This window comes from Cucurbita maxima, unplaced genomic scaffold, assembly GCF_002738345.1.
Source record: "Cucurbita maxima cultivar Rimu unplaced genomic scaffold, Cmax_1.0 Cma_Scf00038, whole genome shotgun sequence".
In the NCBI taxonomy this organism is placed as follows: domain Eukaryota; kingdom Viridiplantae; phylum Streptophyta; class Magnoliopsida; order Cucurbitales; family Cucurbitaceae; genus Cucurbita; species Cucurbita maxima.
In genome coordinates this window covers 369,108-394,683 of record NW_019272054.1, presented here as the reverse complement: position 1 = coordinate 394,683, position 25,576 = coordinate 369,108, and the positions used below count along the sequence as shown (strand labels likewise).

The 25,576-nt window shown below is 35.4% G+C and overlaps 3 protein-coding genes across 3 annotated transcripts in view; 1 reads left to right on the top strand and 2 right to left on the bottom strand.

The window, feature by feature from the left end:
• Positions 1-856: 856 nt before the first annotated feature.
• Positions 857-15,838, bottom strand: LOC111468945 (phosphoglucomutase, chloroplastic-like). Its single transcript, XM_023114112.1, has 21 exons — positions 15,412-15,838; positions 15,169-15,234; positions 14,714-14,758; positions 14,529-14,621; positions 14,389-14,441; positions 12,176-12,227; positions 12,017-12,085; positions 11,762-11,830; positions 10,820-10,942; positions 10,651-10,703; positions 7,766-7,844; positions 6,825-6,889; positions 6,669-6,736; positions 3,723-3,841; positions 3,374-3,564; positions 2,775-2,916; positions 2,600-2,681; positions 1,627-1,673; positions 1,437-1,514; positions 1,211-1,316; positions 857-1,135 (listed from the first exon to the last, which is right to left on the bottom strand). The coding sequence occupies exons 1-21, from the start codon at positions 15,676-15,678 to the stop codon at positions 1,068-1,070; spliced, it is 1,935 nt and encodes a 644-aa protein (XP_022969880.1). The 5' UTR covers positions 15,679-15,838; the 3' UTR covers positions 857-1,067.
• A 1,783-nt stretch (positions 15,839-17,621) lies between these two features.
• On the top strand, positions 17,622-20,173 carry LOC111469118 (probable fructokinase-7). Its single transcript, XM_023114359.1, has 7 exons — positions 17,622-17,916; positions 18,416-18,633; positions 18,778-18,990; positions 19,081-19,278; positions 19,374-19,514; positions 19,607-19,723; positions 19,802-20,173. The coding sequence occupies exons 1-7, from the start codon at positions 17,895-17,897 to the stop codon at positions 19,937-19,939; spliced, it is 1,047 nt and encodes a 348-aa protein (XP_022970127.1). The 5' UTR covers positions 17,622-17,894; the 3' UTR covers positions 19,940-20,173.
• A 1,085-nt stretch (positions 20,174-21,258) lies between these two features.
• The window catches only part of LOC111468993 (MADS-box protein AGL42-like), a 9,043-nt gene continuing 4,725 nt past the window's right edge, over positions 21,259-25,576 (bottom strand). Inside the window, exons 4-8 of the mRNA XM_023114180.1 lie at positions 24,651-24,712; positions 23,783-23,882; positions 23,609-23,650; positions 21,667-21,708; positions 21,259-21,567 (exon numbers count right to left, since the gene is read on the bottom strand). Of these exons, the coding sequence (XP_022969948.1) occupies positions 21,442-21,567; positions 21,667-21,708; positions 23,609-23,650; positions 23,783-23,882; positions 24,651-24,712 (372 nt within the window). The 3' untranslated portion in view covers positions 21,259-21,441. The remainder of the gene's footprint in view (positions 21,568-21,666; positions 21,709-23,608; positions 23,651-23,782; positions 23,883-24,650; positions 24,713-25,576) is intronic.

The window sequence follows — 25,576 nt, the reverse complement described above, 5'->3', positions numbered from 1 at the left end:
AGAATCAACAACTTTGGAGTCTAGCATTATGAAAGATCTAGTACTTAATTACAATAGAAATCATCCTTTGGCCATGGCTTTCATGTTCCAGCTCTATAATTTACCTTGATTTGTAGAGATACATGAGAGTTCGCTAGGGTCATGGCTAGAACAGATATCATTTTGGAGTTCTGCCTATAAGTGTGGGTCAGAAATTATGGATTCCTTCCATTTGATGATTCTCAAAATGTGTAGAAACAATCTTAAGCTCAACACTAATTGAAGACAATTAAAATGATGTCTTGCAGTTCATAAGTTAGGCCAAAACCAATTTCAAGGTAGGAGTATCATTGCTGCCAAATAGAAAAGTTTGCAATATCAAACAGCTGGAAGAAACAAGCAAAAGAGCTGATCTAAATAAATGCATGGATTAATTGTCAGTTTTTCATGTCTTATGGTACAATATCCTGTCACCGTTAATGTAGGCAGAGGACAAGTGATGTTTTTTAATGAGAAGAACTTCTCTTCGTTGTGTTCTCAAGCAATGGTTTTGTTTTAACTTTTAGAGTGAATATAGGAGAAGTCTTAGATTATTCCACCAACCTGTATGATATGGACACGTGATGCAAATTGATCTACGAGTTCATAACCTCATTAATTGTTGGTTTAGACCAACCAACCAAAGGCCGATTCTAATCCTTCTAAATTGTCAGTAGTAATGAAGGTAGTCCATGTGAAGACTACAGGCACATCCTGTGGTTCAGTTACAAGGTTTGGTAGGTGACAGTTCACTAAAGAAACTACCAAGTCAAAAACAGTCCTATTTCATAGGAAATGTGGAAAAAAAATTATTGAAGACATCTACAACTCAGTCAGAGATTGTGAAAATTGAAAATATTATTTATTTCAAATGTTGATGTTCTGTCAAATTTTACATGAGTAAGCTACTTATTCTGCAGAGATAAATTGACTAAAATCGACAAAAATTTAAATATAAGCAAGCATGGCCATAGGCAGGGCAAGGGATGGAAGAGCCGACCTCCATCTAGTGGAACCTGAGCCATTCTATAGATTATGAGCTTGTCCTCTTAGGTGATGACTGTAGGTTTCTCCCTCCCAGTGAACTCCTCCAGCTCGGACAAAGATAATGCCAAATCTACAACATGACGAAAAGGAAGAAAATAAATAAATAATTGAAAAAGGATATTGTTTGATGGGGCATTAAACAAACCTATTAATGGTTTTAGAGATGTTTGGGCATCCACAACGTGTTTAGAAACGTCCGGTTCAAACTGCTCAATGTATATTCTTACAGTGGCCCCTGCTGAACCAGTTCCCTGTAAAACGTGAAACTTAAAATGGTCATTTTTAAAAAAAGTTTTAAAAGAATTCTCAACAATGGATCACAATGTCCTACGACAATAAAGAAAAGAAAAAAGTGGAAAACAAGAACATACAGATAAACGGTATATAATCCTTGATCCATCTGAAAAAACAAAACGAACACCTTGTTTTGATGCCACACTTCCATCAACCTGAGAATACTCGACATTGAATTAAATAAATTCAGCAATGGATAAATTTGAAGCGGTGAAAGCAAGAGCTAAGACTAGAACATACAGTAAATTTTCATATGACAAAACTTACAGGGTCAGTATACGAAAAGTCATCTGCAAATTGAAGGACATAACTTCCTGCAAGAGTTTTAGCAAAAACAATCATTGCAATGAGAACATGACGAATGACAGTTTCTAAGATGTTTTCAATAAACCTAGGGAAGTTTTAAACTCGCAACTTACGTCTATTTGATCCTGGGAGAAAATGTGTGAGTTTCTAAAACCATTAATAAAACAAGAATTTGAGACACTTGAAAGGTACTCGAAGTCGTGGACTATTATTAAAAAAAAATCATTAAAAAAACTAGTATAACTCTACTTTGATGCTAGTTAACTTGGAGAATTAACTATCCGAAAATCAATAACTAACTATTTACCTATTTTGGGATAACTTGGTCCCTTAAAAAGAAGTAAAAAAAACAAATCGTAGTAGCAAGAAGTATTGCAGAAGATAAATACAGAGCTCTTACATTATCAATCTGTAACTGAATGTGGATTCAGAAACTTTTAACAGAACTGAAAATTGGGTACTCAGAATAAAGCAAAAATGTTTTGTGACAGTTAACCTGCCATCAGTATTGCAAAGAATCCTATGCATTATGATGGAAAAAAGTATACAGATTGATCGTCAGTTCACCTTTGAGAAGATCAATAGCAATATAGTGAAATTAACCTATGTTTCACCTCGTTATCAAATTGTTGACAGTCTCACGGAGCATTGCCAAGGACAATTTTTTAAGGAATTTAAATTCAAGCTTGGCTTGTATTCTATATACAACTCGGCTAGGAAGGAAGTGTAGATTTATTACTTTTTTGTGAAATAATTTAATCTTTATTAATCTTACATTTATTTAGCAAGTTTCCTTTTCTGTATTTTTCTTTGAAATATATTGGCTTGTAATTTGGTGTTGAGGGAATATAACTTGAATAGTTCTCCCAAAACATCAAATAAATATGTTCCTACAAGTTTAAGGACCAAACTTATAAATTAACCATAAACTTACCATACTTGTCACCAGACTTGCTTTTACTGACGAGATCTCCAAGGTGACTCATCATCTTATTAGCACCTTCAGACTCACATTCCTGAACGAACATATTCAAAGATAAGGAATGAAACAGTGAAAAACTGGCAAATTACAGTAACACAATCAGAACATCAACTCATGTTAATCTTACTTCATAGTCATATCTTGAAAAGAAGTTCCTTCCATAAATAGCCCAATGTTCCTTCACAACATCTGACACTGAGATCAATTTCTCCCCAACTTTCTTGTCTTTGTTGCGGAATGCAATTATAGAAAGCCAAGCCAGCACGGCCCTGTCACGAGAAAGTCTTGAATCATTTCATGTTGTAACTAGCATGGGTATAAAATGATACCATCTTACTAGAAAATTTACTATTTTTTGAAGTCCCACTATCAAATGGTATGAACACAAGCAAAACCACAAGTAGAAGAAGAAACGAACTAGATGGTGGTTTTTTCCAATTATCTAAGTGCGAACTAAAATGTACTGCTCAAGGATATAATATCAGTATTTGAACAAATCTACTACTAAAACAATCAAGGGCTCTGATAATTTCTGTTAGTAGATAATATATATCCTCTCCAGAAAAATATAGAATTAATTCGTTCTGCTATATGAGATTTTTGACATATATTCCTGGTATTTCCTTGTATCTTTCCTGCTTACATCAATTCTTTTTGGTTCCCTTCCACCAAAGGGAGCACCTGACATAAACATAGCTTTGTTTTAGAGTGAATGTAGACTGTTACCATATGCCATCCTTCTCACGGATATGATCGGAACCTGTTCCGAAACTCTCCTCCCCGCATATTGACAATTTCCCAGCATCCATAAGGTTACCAAAGAATTTCCAGCCAGTAGGAACCTCGAAAAATGGCAGATTGAGCTTTTCAGCTACACGATCAAGTGCTCCACTTGTTGGCATCGAACGAGCTAGTCCCTATAATTGAGAAAGGTTATTAAACCTTTTTACCTTTTTTTTGAAGTAAACTCAAAACTCATCCAGGAATATTTGAAGTGCATTTTGCAAAAAAAAAACCTTTTTAAAAGTCCCCCACCATTGAAGTTCTTGAGAAATGAAGAATGAGCATTCCATACCTTAGGACCATTCTTGAAATATGGAATCGCCTCCTGTGCATAAGCTGCAATAATTGCAACAGAATCTGAAGGAGTAACAAAAAAACCCCTACCCAATATCATGTTTCTATCACCATCTCCTGTAAAAGGATGAAAAAATAAATTATAATAATCTTTTATTGCATTTGTAAGCTAAGCATCCACTATAGCATTAATTAGCAAGTGTTAACTGGAAGAATGTGCAAGTCCATCATAAAAACATTAATAAGAGTTTTACAAATGATGGGAACATAATCAATGGACACACAAAATAAAGTTAAAAAATAACTTCACATACAGGTGTTTTGTTTATGCAACTGGATTTATGTTCTCGATTTCTGGGTGTGAGAATATTGACAAAGAGTTGATTGAAGCATCACCATGGACTCACAATTGAATTGGCTCAAAACTAGTATAGCACATAAAGGGAAAAAAATAGTTCAAACATTTTATGAATTGGACCATAGATTTTCATGAGATTTGGTTAAAATATTGTCAACATACTAACCCAAACGACTTCCAGATCGTAGATGGCTACTTGTGATATGGTAACCCTAGTCAATTAAATCTAAGAACCCTCATAAACGCTTTAGATATGCAAACTCCTAGTTCACAAATACTAAAACCCTCCAATCAAGTTGATTTCATTCCAAATGATTGCAACTCCTGGGAATGCGATCTAACAATTTTATTGAAGAATAAGACCTTTAGATCTAAATGTCCAAGAACCTCAAAACGATAAGAAATCATCCCAAAAGGAAGTAAGATTCGGATTATCTTATTGAATATCTCAAGGCAAGAACAATGGTTTAAGATTCGAATCACTCCACTAGCAAGATTGATCAAATCAAGCTCGAATGATTCTAAGTATGCAACCTAAACTACATAGAATTGTAAAGAAACTTAACCCTTGGCTTAAAAGAAAGCACAATTGCTGTTTTTACTACATTTTTCAAGTCTCCTTTCAAAGACAACATACATAGCTTATATAGCCTTAAAAGAAAATCATTGACCTTCCATGAGGCATTTCAAGAGTTTTAACTTTTATACTTTGTCCATAATTAGTCATTATGTAAATGTAACATTAAAGTAAATAAAAAGTCTTAAAATACATTAATGAAATGCCATAATTCTAAATTATGATCCACCCAAAATTTTTCACCATCTAAGAATAAATGAAACTCATCTTCCTTGAAGTTTATTTTGTATGATTGAGATGTCTTGGTTCATATCAACTTGTTTAAAGGTAATACGTTTTGCATACCTCATACCTCTATGTGTGGTTCAATCAAGGACTCAATCCATTCATTGTTCATCTAAGAAGCCATTTGTTAATTCTATGGACAAGTTTTCTAACCTTAAACAGTATTCGAGTCATCAAAAGCATCATCCTCTTCATATCTGCGCTTACCCTTGTCACAGCCATTGAAAGGTTAGGTAACATGAATCATTGTCTTGTTTCATCCTCTAAGAAATGGGTCACAAACTCTAGTAATATCGATCATGTGACAGGAAAATTTATTATTCACTCTTTGTTGTCGACATCTCTTGTTCTTGGATCTGGCATAAAATGTCCAACTCCGTCTCTTTCTTTATGATCTACATTTACTTGAACTTTCCTTTTATTTGATCTATGTTAGTAAACTCACTCTTTATCTTACTTTTTGTGTTTCATTGTATTCTAGTTATTACTTAGATGATTAGTAAAGGACATGTTTGATCATCAAGAACAAAAAGTTGTTGTCTATTCTCTTTTTGATGCTAATTGTCATTGAGGTCATCCTCTCTTTCAATGCTAAGAAAGCTTTGGCCACAGTTTCATACTTGTCTTCCATCAAATTAAGACTCATATATCAGTTTTCTAAATTCCATCTCACAGTTCAGCCCTAGAATCGATGAGCCGACAAGGGTGCCCTTTTGACTTAGTTCATTCTGCCATTTGGGGTTTTTGTCCAGTTGGGACCAAAACTCAATTCCAATATTCATTACCACCTTTATTGATGATTTAGGACATCTATTCTAATTTTGTATTTGATCTCTTTATCCGACTGTGGTTAAAGTAGTTAGTTTTTTTTTTCTTTTTTGTAATCTTTAACCAACTGATTGTTAGCTTGGTTAGTTGGTTGGTTAGTTTGTCTTTGGTTGTGGGTTTGGATCCTTTATTCAGCTCCTTTAAATAGATTGATTGTAGCCTTACTGGGTTAATGAAAATCACAGAAAACGTGAGAACTTGAATATGCATCAAGTTGTTATCAAAATCCTCGATCCAGGCCAGAAGTTTTTCCGAATCGGAATAAATTGAGAAGACATGTTGAGGCAGAAGCTTCCCCTAGTTATCACCAAGCTGTCAACTGTCGCTTGCAGTGAATTGAATCCTTGGTGGAGGAGATAAGAAAAAGGATTGAATGACATCGAGCATGCTTTGGAACAATTAGCTCGACAGACGTATCAACCTAGCACAAGCCAACAAGTTCCAGGCAATAAAGGGTTGCAGATAACATTAGGAATGTTCAAGACAACCAAGAAAATATAGTCGTAGCCACAAAAAAGACAAGGAAGCCTAGTTCTTGGAAGACCACCCAAATTGTAAATACCCAGGTACATGATTCAGGATTCAGAACTGTCGGAAGATGATGTGGTTTACTAATTAAAGAGGATTGAAACTATTAAAGAGAAAAAACTATGGTTACTTTTTTACTCCACTGTTCAAATCTCTTTTTGTCAATAGTACTTCTAATAGATCCGGTAGCATTTATTTTCTCTCTTTTGTTTTTACTACCATTTATCCTTTTTTAAGGTTTAAATTTATTTCTTGTATCTGCAGATGCACTAATATGCAAGTAAAGAAAAAAAAAAGGGAAAAACATTAAAAAAAAATTAAAAAAAAACTTGAACTCAAAAATATAGATTATGTATGAGATGAAATACCATCACTAGCAGCTCCAAAATCAGGTCCGTCTTCACTGAACAAAAGGTCGACCAGATCCTTAGCATACCTGTTGAACAGTGCAAATAGTTAGTATTACTCCAAGACAATAGCAAATCACGCAGCCGTACCCTCCTATAGGATCTTAAACAACTTACGTAAGATTAGGATCTGGATGTCCATGCCCAAAATCTTCTAAAGGCACTCCATTGGAAATTGAGTCCTACGTGCGGATAGCAAAAATTTAGGCCTTGTTTGGAGCTCTTGTTTGCTGTTTAGCTCCTATCACTGAGTTTATTGTATTTTTGTATGCCATTTAGTAGTATCATATATTTTTTTTCTTAATTAAAGTTTGGTCATGTATGCATGTGTGTTTGTATATACATCATTTTTTTTACTTTCGATTTTTCTGTTTTCAATAACTACGTTAATTTTTTGTTTCAAAAATTAAAATTAAAAATCAAATCGTGTTTAATTAACGTTTTATATTTTCTGATTTTCTAAAATATGTAAACCCTAATTTGTTTACTAATTATTCTATAATCAACTCTACAATAATTATCAAATTATAATTCCTATTATTTAATGATAAAAATAATATATTATCTTTTATATTTATTACTGTAGTTTCCAAATTTTATCATTATATTAAAGTTTATAAAATATTAGAGAGAAAGGAACCTTTAGAGAGCTATAAAGAGTTAAAAGAGAAAGACACATTAGAAAAGGGAAAACAAGAGTTAAGAGGGAAGAAATATGAATAAGCTAAAAAGATTGTTAGAGAGAGAACAAGTTAGAAAATCTGTCAAGAGTAATGTGGCTATCTGAGAGAAGTACATGGAGTAACAAAGTTAGCGATATTTTACAAAACAGAATCTTGTTTCTAAGAAAATATTTTTGGGACCTATGATTGTAAAACCCTTTGTCATTACTTAAAAATTAAATGGATTATCAAATATTTTTCAGAAAATGAAAAGCCAAAAACCAAAAACATAAATTGAAATTGAAATTGTTATCAATGGTGTCTTATTACTAGAGCCTCAAATATATTAGAATTTCCATATGTCTAAAATAAAGATGTTTGTACATAGCATCATACCAGACTCGCTCCTAACTTGTCCACAAAAATTGGTTTTGCATAAGCACCAGTTACTGCATGCATGGCATCAAATACAAACCTAACAAAGTTAAAATAACAAATACGTCAATAATACATTCAAAAAGAAAAATAATGCATAAAAATGAGACATCAAAGCATGCACATCCAGATACAAAAACAATAGAATAGAAAATAAAAACAGAAAATTGGCATCCTTAAAGAGGCAAATGTAAGGGTATTTATTATGTTATTTTAACTTAGTTAGGTTTGTATTTGATGCCATGCATAAAAATGAGAAATCATAGCATACACATGCAGATACAAAAACAATAGAATAAAAAATAAAAACAGAAAATCGGCATCCTTAAAGTGGCAAACGTAAGGCTATCATCCAACAACTAAAGTTGATAAGGCCAATACTATGAATAAGAAAAATGATTTGACATCCTAATTAAGCAAACACTAGCAGTTGTAAGGCGAAGTACGTGTATGTTTTTGTGTCTTTTCTTTTTCTAATTTGCATTGCTTGTGTTGAACCTAAAATTCCTAACCGAAGAGTTGCTGAAACATTTTTGGTGCAACAAGAAACAATTTCTTCTCTAATATATGAAACCCAATTTCTGTATGGCTACTGCCCACCATTTTTATGAACCCTGGTGCATTTTCCCAGTATGTAACTAAGAGAAGATGAGCCATTGTTTGCATTGGCACTGCATGCATCCAACACCTAAAGCATACTCCACCATAAAGGGTTGGGTTGAGATGAGTTGAAAGGAGAGAGTAAAGAAGAAGAAAAAAAAAAGATAGATGTCATGGCTGCCACAAGGAGAGTTCCAGCCAGTACCAGGATTCTGAGGCTAATCAGTCAAAGAGCATTATATTTTGCTAAGTTTCAATGATACGAAATTCATTGCAACCATAATCATCTTCTACCCCATTTACTGACATTGTTGAGTGAGGTGTCATGTAAAATGCCTCATTGTCTCCTTTCTCCCTCTTCCAAATGAGTAATAAACTCTAATGCTACTGACTATATATCTAACTTATGAGTTTAAGCTTTTGAGTTTAGTGATATTTAACATGGTATTAGAGCTCTTATCAAATAAACATGATATTAGAGTAAGAAAACTACTTTTTAACTCCCGTTATGGCTGGCCTCTACCTCCCTAATAAGGTAGGGCTCAACACCTTCTGTCATTGCAATCGTGGACACCATCTTGCAGGAACATTAGAAGGCTATTGATGATTTGAATTTCCAATTAATGAGAGCATAGTAAGTTATGACGAGCCAGGTGACACAATTGCACTTTTGAAGGCAGCGGACTAGCGATTGTGCAGCACTCACTTTCCAACGACAAGTGAGCTAAGCCAATTTGTTCTTGCGTCGCCTACGGCCAAGCGACGTATGATCGAGCCTCTAGCCTCGGTTTTAAAAGAAGGTTTTAGAAAACGAGGGTAGAGAGAGATTTTAGAAAGAGAGATTTTAGAAAGAGAGATTTTTGAAAGAGACGTTATATATGCAAGCAAGAGAGAGATAACAACGGCTTAGCATATATAACCTTGGGTAGGGAGAAGTTGACATCATATCCCCCTATAGTACATTCTGAGACATTTCATGTCTGGCAGGCCTAGACATGATATTTTTGAGGCGTCATACGCCCTAGAACTACAAAAGTAAAAACACTAGAATGAAAAGACATGACAAGGGTTTGGCTTGCCATGGGCATGCGGCCATGGGCAACACGCCCTGGACGAACATGACCGTGACACCAGGCTGACACACATCATTGTGATAAGAAGAATGAAAAAGTGTATCACTTCTATAGTGACCATTATCTAGTAATAAAGAAGATTGGTAAGGTTGCATATCAAATTGACCTGCCCCCATCCAGCACTATCCATCTTGTTTACATGTTTCTCAATTGAAGTTTGCAAGGAATCAAATCATATACCATGTCCTTTATTACCATAACACTGGGGGGATGTGCTTGATAAATATTAATCCCTTAGCAGTTTTGGGTGTGAAACTAGCCAGGGAAACATTTCACGAGGATTTTGATGCACTCATTCATTGGGAAAGACAAACTACAAAAGATCCCTTTGATATCAATTCTATTTGTAGAGGGGGTATTAATAGAATTGATAGGATTGATAGGCCGTGATAACTACTTGTACACTAGAAAGGGGAAGCACAAAGGCAGGAGTGGGCACACGGAAGAATAGTTAGTTCTTCGGCAGCAAAGGTAACATCTTGTATGGAAGGGTAGTGGGTCTGATCCTTAGAGAATGTTTTATATAAGAGATGAATTAATAGAGAAAGTTGGGAAAAACATGCATGGCCTTCGGGAGAGATACAGACCTTTCTAAGAGTCGTAGTTTTATGTCTCTTTTACCTATTTTGATTATCTTAGATCGGTCAACTCTCTCAGAACAGTGGGTTGGCTCCTCAAATGGAAATCTAAATCACCTTCTAAATTAGAGGATAGTGTCATTTGAAATAACAAAATGACTTCTCTGATAGAAATGTGGGTTCACATACTTGAAAGAATCTGACAAGTGAAGCATAAATTGATAACCTATACATATGGGAAAAAGAAGGAGTAGCTAAATTGCGAGAAAGACAAAAGAACTTGGTGGAATATCTTCAAGTTATGGGACTAGTTTCTTATCATTTCCTAATCAAATTGGGAAGATGGCGAGGAAATTTTTTTCTGGAGGGTGTGGCTGGATTCTCGATTACTAGCTGTTAAACTTCCAAACCTGTATGCAATTCCATATTTTCACACATAGCTTAAGTTGGAAGTTGTTTGGCTTCAAACTTTTTCAAAGGACATCTGGAATGGGAATTCACCACTGAAACACAAGGCATCAAACAAAACTCTTACCTGAAATCTGAACGTGAAAGCAGACTTTTTATGAGTGGAAAATCAAATACATTCTGCAGCAGATCCATAGCTTTCTGTCAGTCCTCGGGAATAATCATATTCAATTTTCAAAATTTTTATATTTCCTTTTTTATTTTCATTTTTGTGGTGTGTTCGAGGTTTTCATCACCTCCAGCAGCTCCAAATAGTCAGAAACAGGATCTACAACTTCAACACTGAAGTTCCCATACTTGATTTCTCCAATGCGAGAGAGGTCAACATCAGGAATATCAGCGAATTTTATTTCAGAGATCTGCAAAAGATTTGTACAAATACAAATTCATAAGATAGCAAGGGGAGTCACCAATTGAAGATGTTACTGATGCTAAAGCAGAGATAGATGAAACCAAAGAGAAAGAGCAATGGGCTAACATGAAATGTTCATATTTGGAACAACAAACCTCCACAATGGAATGATATTGTCCACTTCAAGCATAAACTCTCGTGGCTTTGGTTTTAGTTCCCAAAAAACTTCATAGAGATAATGTTTTTTACTTATATACCCATCATCCTCCACTTAATTAGCCAATGTGGGACTCCAACAATCCTCAATACAAGCTATAGACTATATTTCCCTAGAAACACACTTTTGTTCCTTTTCAGCCATACAAACCACAAATCAGAGAACACGATCCCTCCCTCTGAAATGGGGAATCAACATGGCCTCCACCAACATCCAACAAAAATCCAACCTTAGTAAAAAGAAAAGGCTAAAAAAATCTCTGCCAGAAACACCTCCAAACTCTAGTGGAAAAAGGACAACCCATCTTTCCAAAAGCAACCAACCAAGAAAAGAAGCGAATTTTCTTTGGGATTTTTAGTTTCCACCAGGAACTGAAGAATATATAAGATGGGAGCAACGCCTAAGAGGGGACAAAACAAATAAATAGAGACTTGCAAGAGGACCCAGACGGCTCAAGGGGAAATTCAATGCAAACATGAAAAGAATAAAAAATGTACAAAACATTGAATGTGATATAACGCAGTGTTGACCAATTAGAAAGTAGACAAGAAACTTAACAAAAAAAAGTAAGTAAAGGAACCGATCACAAAGATAGAAACGTGTACTTACAGAAAGAGTATTTCCATATATTTTGTCTGTAATTGATTCAGGTGCAGGCTGCCCACTGCTATAATTAAACTGAAAAGCCAATACATTCAAGTCAGATAAACTTACAACTAACTTTTGTAGTTGTCATGGATAAGATAAGGTCAAAATGCTCAACTAATATTTTGCAACGAAAAAATCACGCTTCATTTAACATTTTGACCAACAATTCTATTTAATTAAATATAAAGGAGAGTACAAAATGAATAAAAAATTCACCTTAATACCCCAGTCATATTCAGGACCACCTGGATTGTGACTTGCACTCATTATAAATCCTCCGTTGGCCTGTAGGACACAAAATTACGCCGAAGGCAAAGTTATTAAATCTCGCACCAAAATGCTTGATCATATAATAAATCTGTAGAGCAAACTTGCCTTCCTCTTTCGTATTACAGCAGAGACAGCTGGTGTGGACAAAATACCTTCCCTGCATAATATAAATTTCACTATAGTTTACACACTTCTCCTTAAAATTGCTTCTCAGCAGAAATTAACTTTTGAAATGCCCAAATAATTGTGTCATTACCATAAATCCATCCATCTGGCTACGGCTATTAGATAAAAAGAATAGTATTCTGAATTTCAGATTTACCAATCATAATCCTAGAGAATCACAGGTTACTGAAGTAATCGACCATTGGCTCTTGTTCTTACATTGGCTATTTCTTGGCGTAAATTTTATTTCACCTTAACAAATTACAGTCTCAATGATCTCAGATCAAATTGGAGAAGCCTTCTTGTAACTCTCTTTGATAGGCCCACATAAATAGAGTTTCCTTCATTAGGAAGGAAACATATTTCTGGGAGAAACAATGCGTGAGGGATAGCTCCTTTGCATTACGTTTTCTCATTTATCCCATTTGTCCTCAACGAAAATCGTAGTGGCTGATGTTTTGGTTCCTTCCAAGAGCTCTCCTTTTTTTCTTTCAGTTTCAGTCATCAGTTTGTCCAATAGGGAAATGATGGATGTCTCACTCTCCTTTCCTTGATTAGGGAGTTTGAGTTTAGTCCTTGGAGAAGGATTGTTCGCCACTGGATCCCTAACCCTTCATGGAGTTTCTCTTGTAGTTCTTTTTTCGTTGTTTGTAGGACCCTTCTCATTGTTAATAGCAGTAGCAGACTTTCATTCTTGATTTTGGTCTTCTGGTCTTTATGAAGCCATATGCAGATGTGAGCATCCAAAAGAAGGTGTTGGGAGATTCAAACATCCAACAGATGGTGTAGGTCAAAGGACTTGAAGCCATAAGCCTTCAAATCTGTCCCAAAGGATGCTGCTTATGCAAGGCAAGAAGAGACATATAAGTTCACATTTTCCACAAATGCACTTTCTCTGCCAATTTATGGTAGAATCTACTTGATGTCTTTGATCACATACTGCCATGTCAGCCTTCCTTAACCGTTGTCATATTGCTTAAATCCAAATCTGTTTGGCTTAACAAGTGGAGGTGCATTCTTTAAGATATTTGATTGAAGAGAAATAGAAAAGATTTCCAAATGTTTCAGCTCTTGGAGAGAGTACTGTTTTGTTTCCTCTTTTTGGACTATACTAGACTTGCATTTTTTTTTTTTTTTTTTTTTTTAATTTTATACGATGGCCTATATTTGAGTGTTTCATTTAATTCTATTATTAAAATAACATCAAATCTTCATGCCCTTGAAGTTGAAATATCTATTTCTGAATTCTACATTGCAGGAGCTACTGACTTAGATCCGTCATGGGCTGAGGTACAACTAATTCTTAGACTGTCAGTACAATATTAATATATCCTGCTACACCTTTTACTCTATCTTTGAAAACATCGCGCCTTCTTTTTCGTCTTCCATGGGTTTTGTCTTGGGGGATTCTATCCATTTAATTGCCTATTTTCTGTTGGGAACTTGAGTCTGGTATTCATTTGCTCCATATAGTTGGATAGAACCATTTAGATCTATTTCTCTCGTAGACCAATGGCACATTGCTCTATTATGGGAAGTTTACACACACTTATAGATTCAATGTTTTAATACCTTTCTTGGATCTCCCATCCAAGATCAGCTTCTTTTGCATTGGGTGTCTCTAGTAAGCAGTAAACAATTTTCTAGCTGACGACCTTTCCTTCTTGAGCTGATTTGCCGAGAATTTAAACNTTTTTTTTTTTTTTTTTTTTTTTTAACTTTGAGCATCAACCTGAGCTCCCCTCGATTACTACTGATTGGAGGAATTTTTGTAATTCTTAACCTTCACAAACTACACTCACAGTTTTAGATTGTGAAGGTTAAGAATTATAAAACAAATAGCTAGACAGCTCCTTGGTTTTGGTTAAGGAGGATTCCTTCCCTTAGCTCTTGATTATCCTTCCATGATTAATGAAATATTTTCATTTTAAAAGATAAAATATAAAATAAGCATCCATGATTTGTGCTAAGATTCAAGAATCAAAAACCGTACTCATTCAAGTTAACTGTGAACTATATCATCAAATGATACTTGGTAGTTCGTACATGCATGTCTAAAAGAGAAATCCTGGACAAACTTTTCAATACAGAACTTCAAAATACAAAAGAAAGGCCGAAGTATACGGAAATTAGTCGAGGATAGATCTACTTACTGTCCGACCAATATTTTCCCAACACCATTTCCTGCAGCAATTTTCATGATAATCTGCAAAATATCTGCAAAAGTTCGCTGAAAAGTTCTAAGGAAACTAGACTACTGAATTAAGCAAAAACCAAGAGCTCAAGAAGAGACCTGTGCAGCTTCTTTATTAAAATAACGACCATCACCTCCTAAAACCAACAGCCCATTTTTGTAATCCTCTGGTGGCAAGGAATTGAATAGTGCCTGCAGATGCAAAATGCTCATGTAACACAAACTTCAAACTCATGCTGAGATTTCATAGATTAACATTTCCAACAGAAAGCAAACATTCAAACCTGGATCCAATTTGCAAGGTAATTTTCCTGCTTAAATATTTTCACCTGAAAAGCCATGTAAATTACAAAGTGAGTTGTGATGGCATCAACGCCACCAAAATCCACATAAAAATGATCAAGGGAAAGGATAAATTTAACAAGCAGACTAAATTTTAAAAACAAAAACAGCAATGGTTCATTTAACCGGATGCTGGCAGTTTTCCCGCCATTCAACAACCACACCAGATGGCACAAGTTTATCCACGTTATCAATCCATTAGCGAACTAGCTTAATATAAGAAACTTCCGATGCTCGTACACATGTATATTATATAGAATTTTATTATTCCTCCTTCGGCTTCTTCTTTTACAAAAAATAAAAATAAAAAACCACTAATTACTGAAAATTCAAGCATGAATATCTCGAACAATCTAAAACGAAAAGAGATAGAAAAAGAAAAAAGAAAAGAACACACCTTCTTCCGGAGACCACTAGTTCCAGTTTTCTGGCCTTCAATCGGCTGAGTCGGAATCAAATCAATCTGAAAAAACAATTTACACATAATGTAATCAACAAAAACATAAAATCTTCTCAATGCACAGCAGCACACAATGTATCAGTCTGAAAACAGAGTTCAACAAACAAAAAAAAGGAAAAAGGAAAAAGGAAAAAAAACGAAGGAACAAGAGAGTGAGTGATGCCGCGACGGCATAGTTACCTTGATTCCTTGAGACTCTGCAACAGTTGCAGGAGAAGAGGAAGAAGAAGAAGGCGAAGAGGCCTTAACGACGACTGAGTGAGAAGCAATTCGAGGAGGCAGTTGAGGAGAAGAGAGCAGAAGTGGAGACGAAATGAAAGCTGTAGAAGAAGGAATTTCTCGAAAGGAAGCTCCATTGGGAGAAAGTGGTAATGATGATGATCGCTGTCTGAGCGGGGAAGAGAGAAGATTGTGGAGCCGCAGAGAGGAAGAAGCCATAGAAGCCATTGACGACGATGATGAAGAAAATGCGAAGCGATCGATCAATCCAGTTAGGGAGAAGAAGAGCCGTTCAGAGAAGATCTTTGGATCTCACCCAGCTGGGTCCGTGAAGCGCAAAAGAATACAGTTCGGGACTTGGGAACTTGAACACAGATCCGTGCCCGCCACACATGCAATTGCCGGGTCCATTTATTTTCTATTTTTATCTTAAATTTATACCCACTCATTATTAAATAAATATATATAAAAACTTCTAATTTAAATATGGAATATTTTTTAAAAAAATAATAAAAAAACATGTTGAAATAATTCCTATTAGTTTATGAGATAGTTTTCACTCTTATAAACATCTCAAAACAGGTAGGTAACGTGTCGGGTCACTTGAAATACATAAGAATGTTAATACCATTAAATATCGAATATAGATTTCAAATTTAGATTCGAAATATTAGAGCAGACAGATTTTCACTCACGAACTCTAAAAAAAATACAATTTTTAATAAAGATTATTATTTTCACTTTTTTTTTTTTTTTAATCTACCTATCTTAGCTAAAAGAAAATGCATAAATGTTTTAAAATTCACTAAATTAAATAATAAAAAATTAATTAGTTTAAAATAAAAATTGCAATAATTATCTAACTTTATTGTCTTATTTAATGAATTTTAATTTATTATGTTTAATGTAAGTCTACTACTTAAGATATATATCGGCCATTCATATTTGTCTAAATCAAGAATTTTATTTATATTAATGCATTTAATTAATGTATAAAGTGTTGTTTTTTAAAAAATTATTATATTTAATATATGGACGAAAGTGGTATATAACCTTATATATTATCTCTATCCTTTTTAATTTTAGTGTTTTACTCTTGTATTTATAGGGAGCATGACGTTTTAGAAATATCATGTCTAGGCTTGTCAGATATGAAATGCCTCATAATGTACTATAGGACATACAACTAGTTGTCAACTTCTTTCTACCCAACATTATATACTGTGAGCAGCAGTTGTTATTTCTCTCTTGTTTGCTTATATAACATCTCTTTCAAAAATCTCTCTCTTCCCTCGTTTTCTAAAACCTTCTCTTAAAATCGAGGTCAGAGGCTTGAGCATACATCGCTTGGCCGTAGGCGATGCAAGAACAAATTGGCTTAGCTCACTTGTCGTTGGAAAGTGAGTGTCGCACAATCGCAAGTCCGCTACCATCAAAAGTACGATTGTGACACTGGGCTCCGAAGGAGGTGGATTGTGAAATCCTCGAGTGCCTGTGATAACACTAGCTTTAATGGTATTAAAGTCAAACATTGAACGATGTGTCAGCCTCCTCGTTGTTCCTCAAAGGGGGTAGATACTAGGCGGTGTGCCAGTAAGAACGCTGGCCCCAAAGAGAGGTAGATTTGGGGGCGGTCCCACATCGATTGAAGGAAGGAAAGAGTGCCAACGAGGATGCTGGGTCCCGAAGGGGGTGGATTGTGATGTCCCACATTGGTTTGGGAGGAGAACAAACCAACGTGTGGAAACCTTCCCCTAGCCGACTCTTTTTAAATCTTTGAGAGGAAGCCCGAAAGGGAAAGTCCAAAGAGGACAATATCTGCTAGTGGTGGGCCTGGGGCGTTATATGAGTTGTGAGATCCCTTGAGTGCCACTCCGAACGTGGTGGATTGTGAGATTACACGGTTGGAAGGAAAACTAAATGTTTTTTTACTAGGATGTGTAAATCTATCTTTAACCGACCTTGTTAATAAACGTGTGAAAATCTTTTTCTTAATAGCTTTAAAAAACTTTGAGAGAAAGTAATTAGAGGCATAGACTTTATAAGGAGATATGAGGCAGGTTAATTGAACCTAGGAATGACCGAAGCGGCCGATCTCATCCAAATCCAAATACAGTAGGAAAAGAAAGCAGAAAGCAGGAATCGGCATAGAAAGCCCGTGTAGCTATTAAATTTAAAAAGAAAACAGAAGAAAGTAAATGAAGAACAATCCCGGGGGCCAATTTTTGTCTGTGGGTGCTCAATGGTTCTTCTACTTCTGTCAACATTTCACCCCTTCTTAACCATTTCCCTCGTTCTTCTCCCACTCCTCCGCCTCCGATTCCACACCCACATCCCACCAAACCAATCCCTCTGTCTCTCCGCGACTCTATCCACTTTCTTGCTGCAATTCTTGTTGTTCTGTTCCTTTCAATTTCTCTCCATCCAGCTCTCAATACCCCTCAATGGCCGATTCTCTCACTCCTGGTACGTTTTCGAGTTAAACCCTTCTCATTTTTCTCCGTTTTTCTACTTCAATACCTCATTTCTCGATTAACACTTTTCGGTTTTTCCCCTGTTCTTTGATCTCTCATTGTCCCCTGTTCTTGACTTGATTTGGGTCTGCATCGTTTCTCGTTTTCGTTTTGGAATCGATCTTTGAATCTTTGTGAGGGTTCTTTTGTGATTTGTTCCTTGTTTTGTTTGTCTCCTCGTTGGTTTTCTCGACATTTTGGTGTTCTGATTCTTACTGGGCTTTCTTTGTTTCTTTTTTAGCTTGGCTGACTTTGTTGTTCATCATTCCATGATTCTGATTGTTTAATAATCTTTTTCTTGTTAATTTTCAATCCATCTGTTCCCAGATTCAATGTTTTGTGTCTTTCTGGATTATGGTCTGTTTTATGATATGTTGAACAAATTAATGAATGAGTGAATGATTAAGTTCTTTGACTGTTGATCTGAAGGAGATTGGATTGGCGTTTTACAGGTGATATTAAGGATCTTCCCACAGGATTTAAAGGAAATTTGCAGGTTAAAACTTCCCCTGTGGTTTGTTTTGGGGAAGTTTTGATAGATTTTGTGCCAACAGTGGGTGGAGTTTCACTTGCTGAAGCTCCTGCTTTCAAGAAGGCCCCTGGCGGCGCTCCTGCTAATGTGGCTGTTGGCATTTCTAGGCTTGGTGGCTCCTCAGCTTTCATTGGCAAGGTTCGTTTCTTCGCATTCAATCGAACTTTTGAATCGTTGAATGTCTTCAATAGTTAAGAGATCGTTTTCCTTCGATTAGTATCGGTTTTGTATAGAACTTTAATTTGGGAGGAAGAAATGTGAACTTTCTTCCTTGTGTTATAGGTAGGTGATGATGAGTTTGGATATATGTTGGTAGACATTTTGAAACAAAACAATGTGGACTGTTCTGGAGTTCGGTTTGATCCGAACGCGAGGACAGCTCTAGCGTTTGTTACACTTCGAGCAGATGGCGAAAGGGAATTCTTGTTCTTTCGCCATCCTAGCGCTGATATGCTTCTCACTGAACGAGAACTCGAGGTTAAAGTTATTGAGCAGGCAAGTCTCGTGTTCTTATCAAGAGATAAAACTCGTTTACTATGCTCTTTTGCTGATGCTTTCTGTGATTCTGAATTCGATTTGTTTCAGGCACAAATCTTTCATTATGGATCAATTAGTTTGATTGATGAACCGAGCAAGTCAGCACATCTAGCTGCACTGAAACTTGCAAAAAAATCGGGTTGTATTCTCTCTTATGATCCCAACTTGAGATTGGCGTTGTGGCCTTCACCGGAAGCTGCTCGGGATGGCATAATGAGCATCTGGGATCAAGCTGACGTTGTTAAGGTATAATGTCTGATTATGAAGCGTTTTGAGGTATGCGTCGATAGAAATGTGAAAACTATGTAGCGTTTGTTTCATTCTCGTGTAAATTTATGCAGATAAGTGAAGATGAAATTACTTTCTTGACTGGTGGAGATGATCCTTATGATGATAACGTGGTGTTGGAAAAGCTTTTTCGTCTGAATTTCAAGCTTTTAATCGTAACCGAAGGGTCGCAAGGCTGTAGATATTACACTCAAGTAAGCATTTTATGAATTCATCGATTCTCGTGTTGTCTACCCTAAGTCTTAGCTGATAGGTTATGGTAAATTTAATCATTTCGTATATACAGAAATTCCGAGGCAGGGTAGCAGGTGTTAAAGCCAACCCCATTGACACGACCGGAGCTGGCGATGCGTTTGTGAGCGGGATATTGTTTTGCTTAGCATCTGACTCGACTCTTTTTCAGGTTCCATTTGTTCTTGCATAATGAAACAGAAGAATGTCTATACTGGTTCTTATTAACATCTAAGTTTTGTTCTGGCAGGACGAGCAACGGCTACGAGACGCTCTACGCTTTGCGAATGCCTGTGGCGCCATAACGGTGATGGAGAGAGGAGCGATTCCTGCTCTACCGACGAAAGAAGCTGTCCTAGAAATGTTGTCCAATGCCAGCACTGTATGATAACAAGTGTTTTTAGGTGTGTTTGGTTTGTTTCAATTAGGCTAAATGTAATTTGAGTTTCCTTAGTGGTTAGGTGAGTGAGATTTGAGCTGATTTTATAGTGTTGCCCACAGCACACCTTGTCTTCTAATAAATGCTTTATTCATTCTTGTTTCTTTAACAGTGATCTGAAGAGCATTGGTTGTTGTTCATTGTTTGGGTTGTTGTAAGTGTTATAAAATGTATATTCATCAACACTAATTGTTGTTATTAGAACACTCTCTCAATTCACAATTGATACATTTCAGTTTTACTGCCACACAATCGACGTGGGACTCGTTCGGGATCTAGTGTCTTTGCTGGCACTCGTTCCCTTCTCCAATCGACGCGCGATTTTCCAATCCATCCCATTTAGGGCCCATTGTTGGCACTCATTCCCTTCTCTAATCGATGTGGCAGTCTCCAATCTACCTCTTTTAGGGTCTAGCGTTCTTGTTTTGGCACACTGCCTCGTCTTCACCCCTTTTGAGGCTCAGCTTTCTTGCTGGCACATTGCCTAGTATTTGGCTCTTATATCATTTATAATAGTCAAAACTTACCACTAACAGATATTATCCTCTTTGGGCTTTTTTTTTTTTTAACTTCTTTTCAAAGTTTTTAAAACACGTTTGCTAGAGAGGTTTTCACACCCTAATAAAGAATATATTGTTCTCTTCTCAACTAATGTAAACATGAGTTTGAAGTTCCACGATCCACCCCCTTCAAGCCCCAGCGTCTTTGTTGCCATACTGCCTCGTGTTCATCCCTTTTGAGGCTCAGCTGACACATTGCCTAGTATTTGGCTCTTATATCATTTGTAATAGCCAAAACTCACCACTAACATATATTATTCTCTTTGGGCTTTTCTTTTCGAACTTCTTTTCAAAGTTTTTAAAACACGTTTGCTAGGGAGAGGTTTTCACACTCTAATAAAGAATGTTTTGTTCTCTTCTCCAACCAATATGAACATATGAGTTTGAAGTCTGATGTACGAGTCAATCCAAACCGGTTCAAGTGCCTTTAAATGCTTCAAAATTTTCAGGGTCACTTGACTACATAGCTAAAAAGCTATACAAAATCTCAAAAAGTGTTGTTCAAAGCACTTCTATCCTTCAAATGTCAACTAAAACACTTTACTCGTCGATGACATTACAAAAAAAAAAATTCAAGCTAACTTCATAGTACATTATGGAAACCTAGTAAGCTAAACTAACTGAATTTCTAACATCTCGATCGAGAATGTATACTTAAATTAGTTGAATTAGGTTCAAATTGGCGTGATTTATTTGTAAAGATACAAGAACTAATAACCCATTTCACAGCTTAATCTTACCGGTATACAATAGATATTATATCACATTCTAGATCATATTTCTATATCTTATTTCATTGGGTTGGATAAAAGATTTACATAAAACTTAAAGAGTTAAAAGCAAGAGGCTTACAATGTTTGCAAATTTGAACATAGCTATACCTGTCCTCCATTATGAGCAAGACAATCCAATGAACAATTCAGTCTGTATGTCAGAACCCTGTCTACTTTGGCTGCATAAACTCATTATGCCTCCCTCTGCTTCAATACCTTCTTGTTCCCATGGCTTAGTACCACACTAATTTGTAATAAACTCCCAAATAAATTTATGAACAAAAAGAACAAAACAATCTATATTGCAATATTTTCAAAGAACAATACAAAAATAAGGCCTTACCTTAGCAGATAACTTTTTGTTTTCTTCTATAAGGAGTTTCCCCTGAGATTCAATCAAAAAAATAGCTAAAATAATGTATAAGCAAAGTATTAATAGATATCGACTTATAAATGCATATATTAAACTTGTTTCATGCACTTGTCGATATATGAATTTGTGGGATACATGTACATAAGAGAACCATGTATTTGGTTAATATTTGAAGAGTCACGAGAGTTAGATACATGTATTAGATTATGCGTGTATCACCGTAATGATGGTACATGTATTAGGTAGATTCATTATTTAATATTGGTACCTGCATGATCATGGAGGATGTTCCAAAAGGTCTATATAAGGACTATTTATGTAGAGTTTTTCTCATCAACTTTGTAGATTCACTATTTAAAAGTGTTTGTTTCTTCCCTTTTGTACGACCTTTGTTGTCAGGAGATACTCGTGTTCATCATGCCTAATAATTACTTAATGAGTGTATTGTCCTCATTGTGCTTTCCCTTCGGTCTTCCCCTCAAGGTTTTAACACACTCTTATAAAGATCGTTGTGTTGTCCTCTCCAACTGAGGTAGGATCTCACAGTCCACCTCCCATTGGAGCCAGCCTCTTTGCTAGCGTGCTTTTTTGCCCTCTCCAACCGATGTAGGATCTCACAATCCCCCCCTTATGGCCCAGTGTTCTCGTTGGCACACCGCCTGATGTGCACCCTCCTTTGGGGTTCAACCACCGTGCTGGCACATCGCCCACCCGGTGTCTGGCTCTGATACCATTTGTAATAGCTCAAGCCCACCACTATAAGATATTTCCTCTATGGGCTTTCCCTTATGTGCTTCCCCTCACAATCCCCCTTTAGATCTAAACAAAACTAGTTTTCTTAATAAATAAGTAAAGATGTGATGTCCGAGTTAAAGGGTATGTGAAGAAGGATAGTGATTCTAAGGATAGGATTGTTAAGAAAGGTTTAAAAGAATTTCTAGTTATTGCCTATACCAACTAGGAACTCCAAAGTTAACATGTTTGGCTTGAAATAATCCTATATTGGATGATCTCTTAAAAAATTTCATAGCAAACATTGGACAAAACATGTTAGTCTATGGGGATAGTTTTCACTTTTAGAAATCGAGACAGTAGGTCGTGGCCATGTTCAAGGGATGCACGAAAATGTTGACGCCAACATGTGTTGAATCCAAATTCGAAATCTTGGTCTGAATCCTGGGCGTGGAGTATTATAGATAGTAACAGAGCAGAACATCTCCTTGTAGGATGTGGTTCGAAAACAAACCAAGGCGAGAGTTGGTGGGCATGTGACGTCTAGGTAAAGGAGAGGTACATTCTAGTGCAATATGGTCACATTACTTGCTCCTTTGTTCTAAGAGTGAGGACTATTCCCAAGAGGTCACCAACCAAGAATTGCTCCAAGCAAAACACGTTTAACTATTGATTTCCTATGATTAAGCCACCAAAAAACAAAGGTGCACCTTGTTGGTGGTATAACTATGGACATCCTATCCTCGGGATCACTCTCATTTGGATGTGTTCTTAGTTCATTCATATACCCCTCTTTTACTTGGGTGTCACAAGCCCACCAACTTCCACCTTATCCTCACTTACATGCATGCTCGAATAATTTCCAAGAGGTCATCCAACCTAGAATTTCTCCAAGCAAAACATGCTTAACTATGGAGTTCTTATAATTGAGCCACCAAAAAGGAAAGTGCATTTGGTTCGTATATATAGTAATTTTCAATTATTTTAAGTCTTTTCAAGGCATTAAATCCTCTGAATAGCTCTCATTCGAACGTAGTCTCGATATGGTTCTCTTTTCTTCTGAAAGGCTCTATTTTAGTTGTAACCTTTGTTTGATAGGTTTTATAGTTGAGTTCAACTACATTTTAGTTAGTTTTAGCAATTCCTTGATTAGATTTTTTTAAAATTATATTGAAATTACCTTTTCAATCAGCTTCTCTTTCTGCTCCTTGAACAGCAAAGCCTGTAACAAAAGAACAATTTTCGACATGTTTTTAACTTCATGTTTTAATTTAGTTAGTTGGAGGAAAGAGAGGCCAGCTAGAATTCAAAAAAAGGGTCTTACTTATGGGAAGAACTTTTAAATTTTAAGTACCTTTCTTTCTCTAATGCGGGTTAAGCTTAGTATCAACTGTTTTTCGATCTCACGAACTTCCTCAAAGGAACAAGAATCCAAGCCTCGTCCCAAAAGCTTCCTAACAAATGAATTAACGTTAAAAAACATGTAGATATGACACTTCCTAAAAAATGAATTAACCTTAAAAAAACACATAGATATTACACTTGCTAAGAAATGAATTAACCTTAAAAAACATGCAGATATGACGCTTCCTAATAAATGAATTAACCTTAAAAAAAACATGTAGATATGACACCTACTGAGAGAGATGAATTAACCTTAAAAAAAACATGTAGATATGACACCTACTCAGAGATGAATTAACCTTAAAAAACATGTAGATATGACACTTCCTAAAAAATGAATTAACCTTAAAAAAACACATAGATATGACACTTGCTAAGAAATGAATTAACCTTAAAAAACATGTAGATATGACGCTTCCTAATAAATGAATTAACCTTAAAAAAAACATGTAGATATGACACCTACTAAGAGATGAATTAACCTTAAAAAAACATGTAGATATGACACCTACTAAGAGATGAATTAACCTTAAAAAACATGTAAATATGACACTTCCTAAAAAATGAATTAACCTTAAAAAAAACACATAGACATGACACTTGCTAAGAAATGAATTAACCTTAAAACATTAAAACATGTAGATATGACACTTTCTACAAAAATGAATTAATCTTAAAAAATCGTAGATACGACTCTTCTAACGAAATGAATTAACCTTAAAAAATATGTAAATATAACACTCCCTACGAAATTTATTAAAAAAACATGTAGTAGATAGGGTATTATTAAACCATATGGGAAGTTTAAGATTGCATACTTTTGTGACTTCTCAAGTTCCTCAATTTTCTTTGCCGTCATTTCAGCTTCTTGCTTCATTTGCTGCATAGAAATTGATGTACGGATGAGGCCAAATTCTTGAAAATCTATGAGAGAACAATTTTTATGAACAAAGCTCTCTACTTTAAATAATATTCAAAAGCTCTTAAAAAAACCTGTGGACACGTGGTTAGTCAACCTACAAACCTCTTTCTTCACTCCAACCCGAAGGTAGATCATGAAGGTTTATAGATTTATGATCTAACTAAACAATCATATATATCTTATAAACCTATAACACACTATTCAATGGTTCAAAGTTTTTCTAACTCGATAAATTATTACTTCTAAGATTTCTTCTCAAAAAGTTAAATGAAAAAAGAAATTCATACACTCTCAAAGTTTAAACTTGGATCATTTTGACTTTTCGAGTTACTAAAAGTCAACATGCTTAAAAAGAACAAGAAGAACGTATACAAACATGCGATAATTAAGTCTTCAATTTGGATTACACAATGTTTTTCTTCTTCAAACGTTTTGGGTTGTGGTGTTCAAGTCGAGCTGGTTGAGAGGGAAGAAAGATAGAGAAGAAAGAAAAAGGAAAATAGTGTAAATAAAGTTGGAATGAAATTTTCTAAATATTTACGTTTTTGAAAATTCAAATATAAAAATATAATTTCAGAAAAAAAAAATAATAAATAATGTCGGAAAACCACTTTCTAAAGAGGTGAATGTTTTATTATTATTATTTTTAAGATTATTTTCGGACAACTTTACAATAAAACAACTCATGAAGATTAATGCTTAGTACAAACCCTATAAATTTTTTATCCACAGTCCTTGAAGTCATATGATCATATGCTATTACAGGTCACAATTATATGATTTTTTTTAATATCAAGGTTTTTTTTTTTTTTTTTTTTTTTT

Coding starts and splice junctions, on each gene's coding strand:
- LOC111468945 (XM_023114112.1), bottom strand. CDS start 15,678: ATGGCTTCTATGGCTTCTTCCTCTCTGCGGCTCCACAATCTTCTCTCT. Junction 11,831..12,016: donor AATATGACTGGGGTATTAAG/GTGAATTTTTTA, acceptor TTGGCTTTTCAG/TTTAATTATAGCAGTGGGCA. Junction 2,917..3,373: donor CGTGAGAAGGATGGCATATG/GTAACAGTCTAC, acceptor TTCTCGTGACAG/GGCCGTGCTGGCTTGGCTTT.
- LOC111469118 (XM_023114359.1), top strand. CDS start 17,895: ATGGCCGATTCTCTCACTCCTG. Junction 17,917..18,415: donor GGCCGATTCTCTCACTCCTG/GTACGTTTTCGA, acceptor GGCGTTTTACAG/GTGATATTAAGGATCTTCCC. Junction 19,515..19,606: donor GCTGTAGATATTACACTCAA/GTAAGCATTTTA, acceptor TCGTATATACAG/AAATTCCGAGGCAGGGTAGC.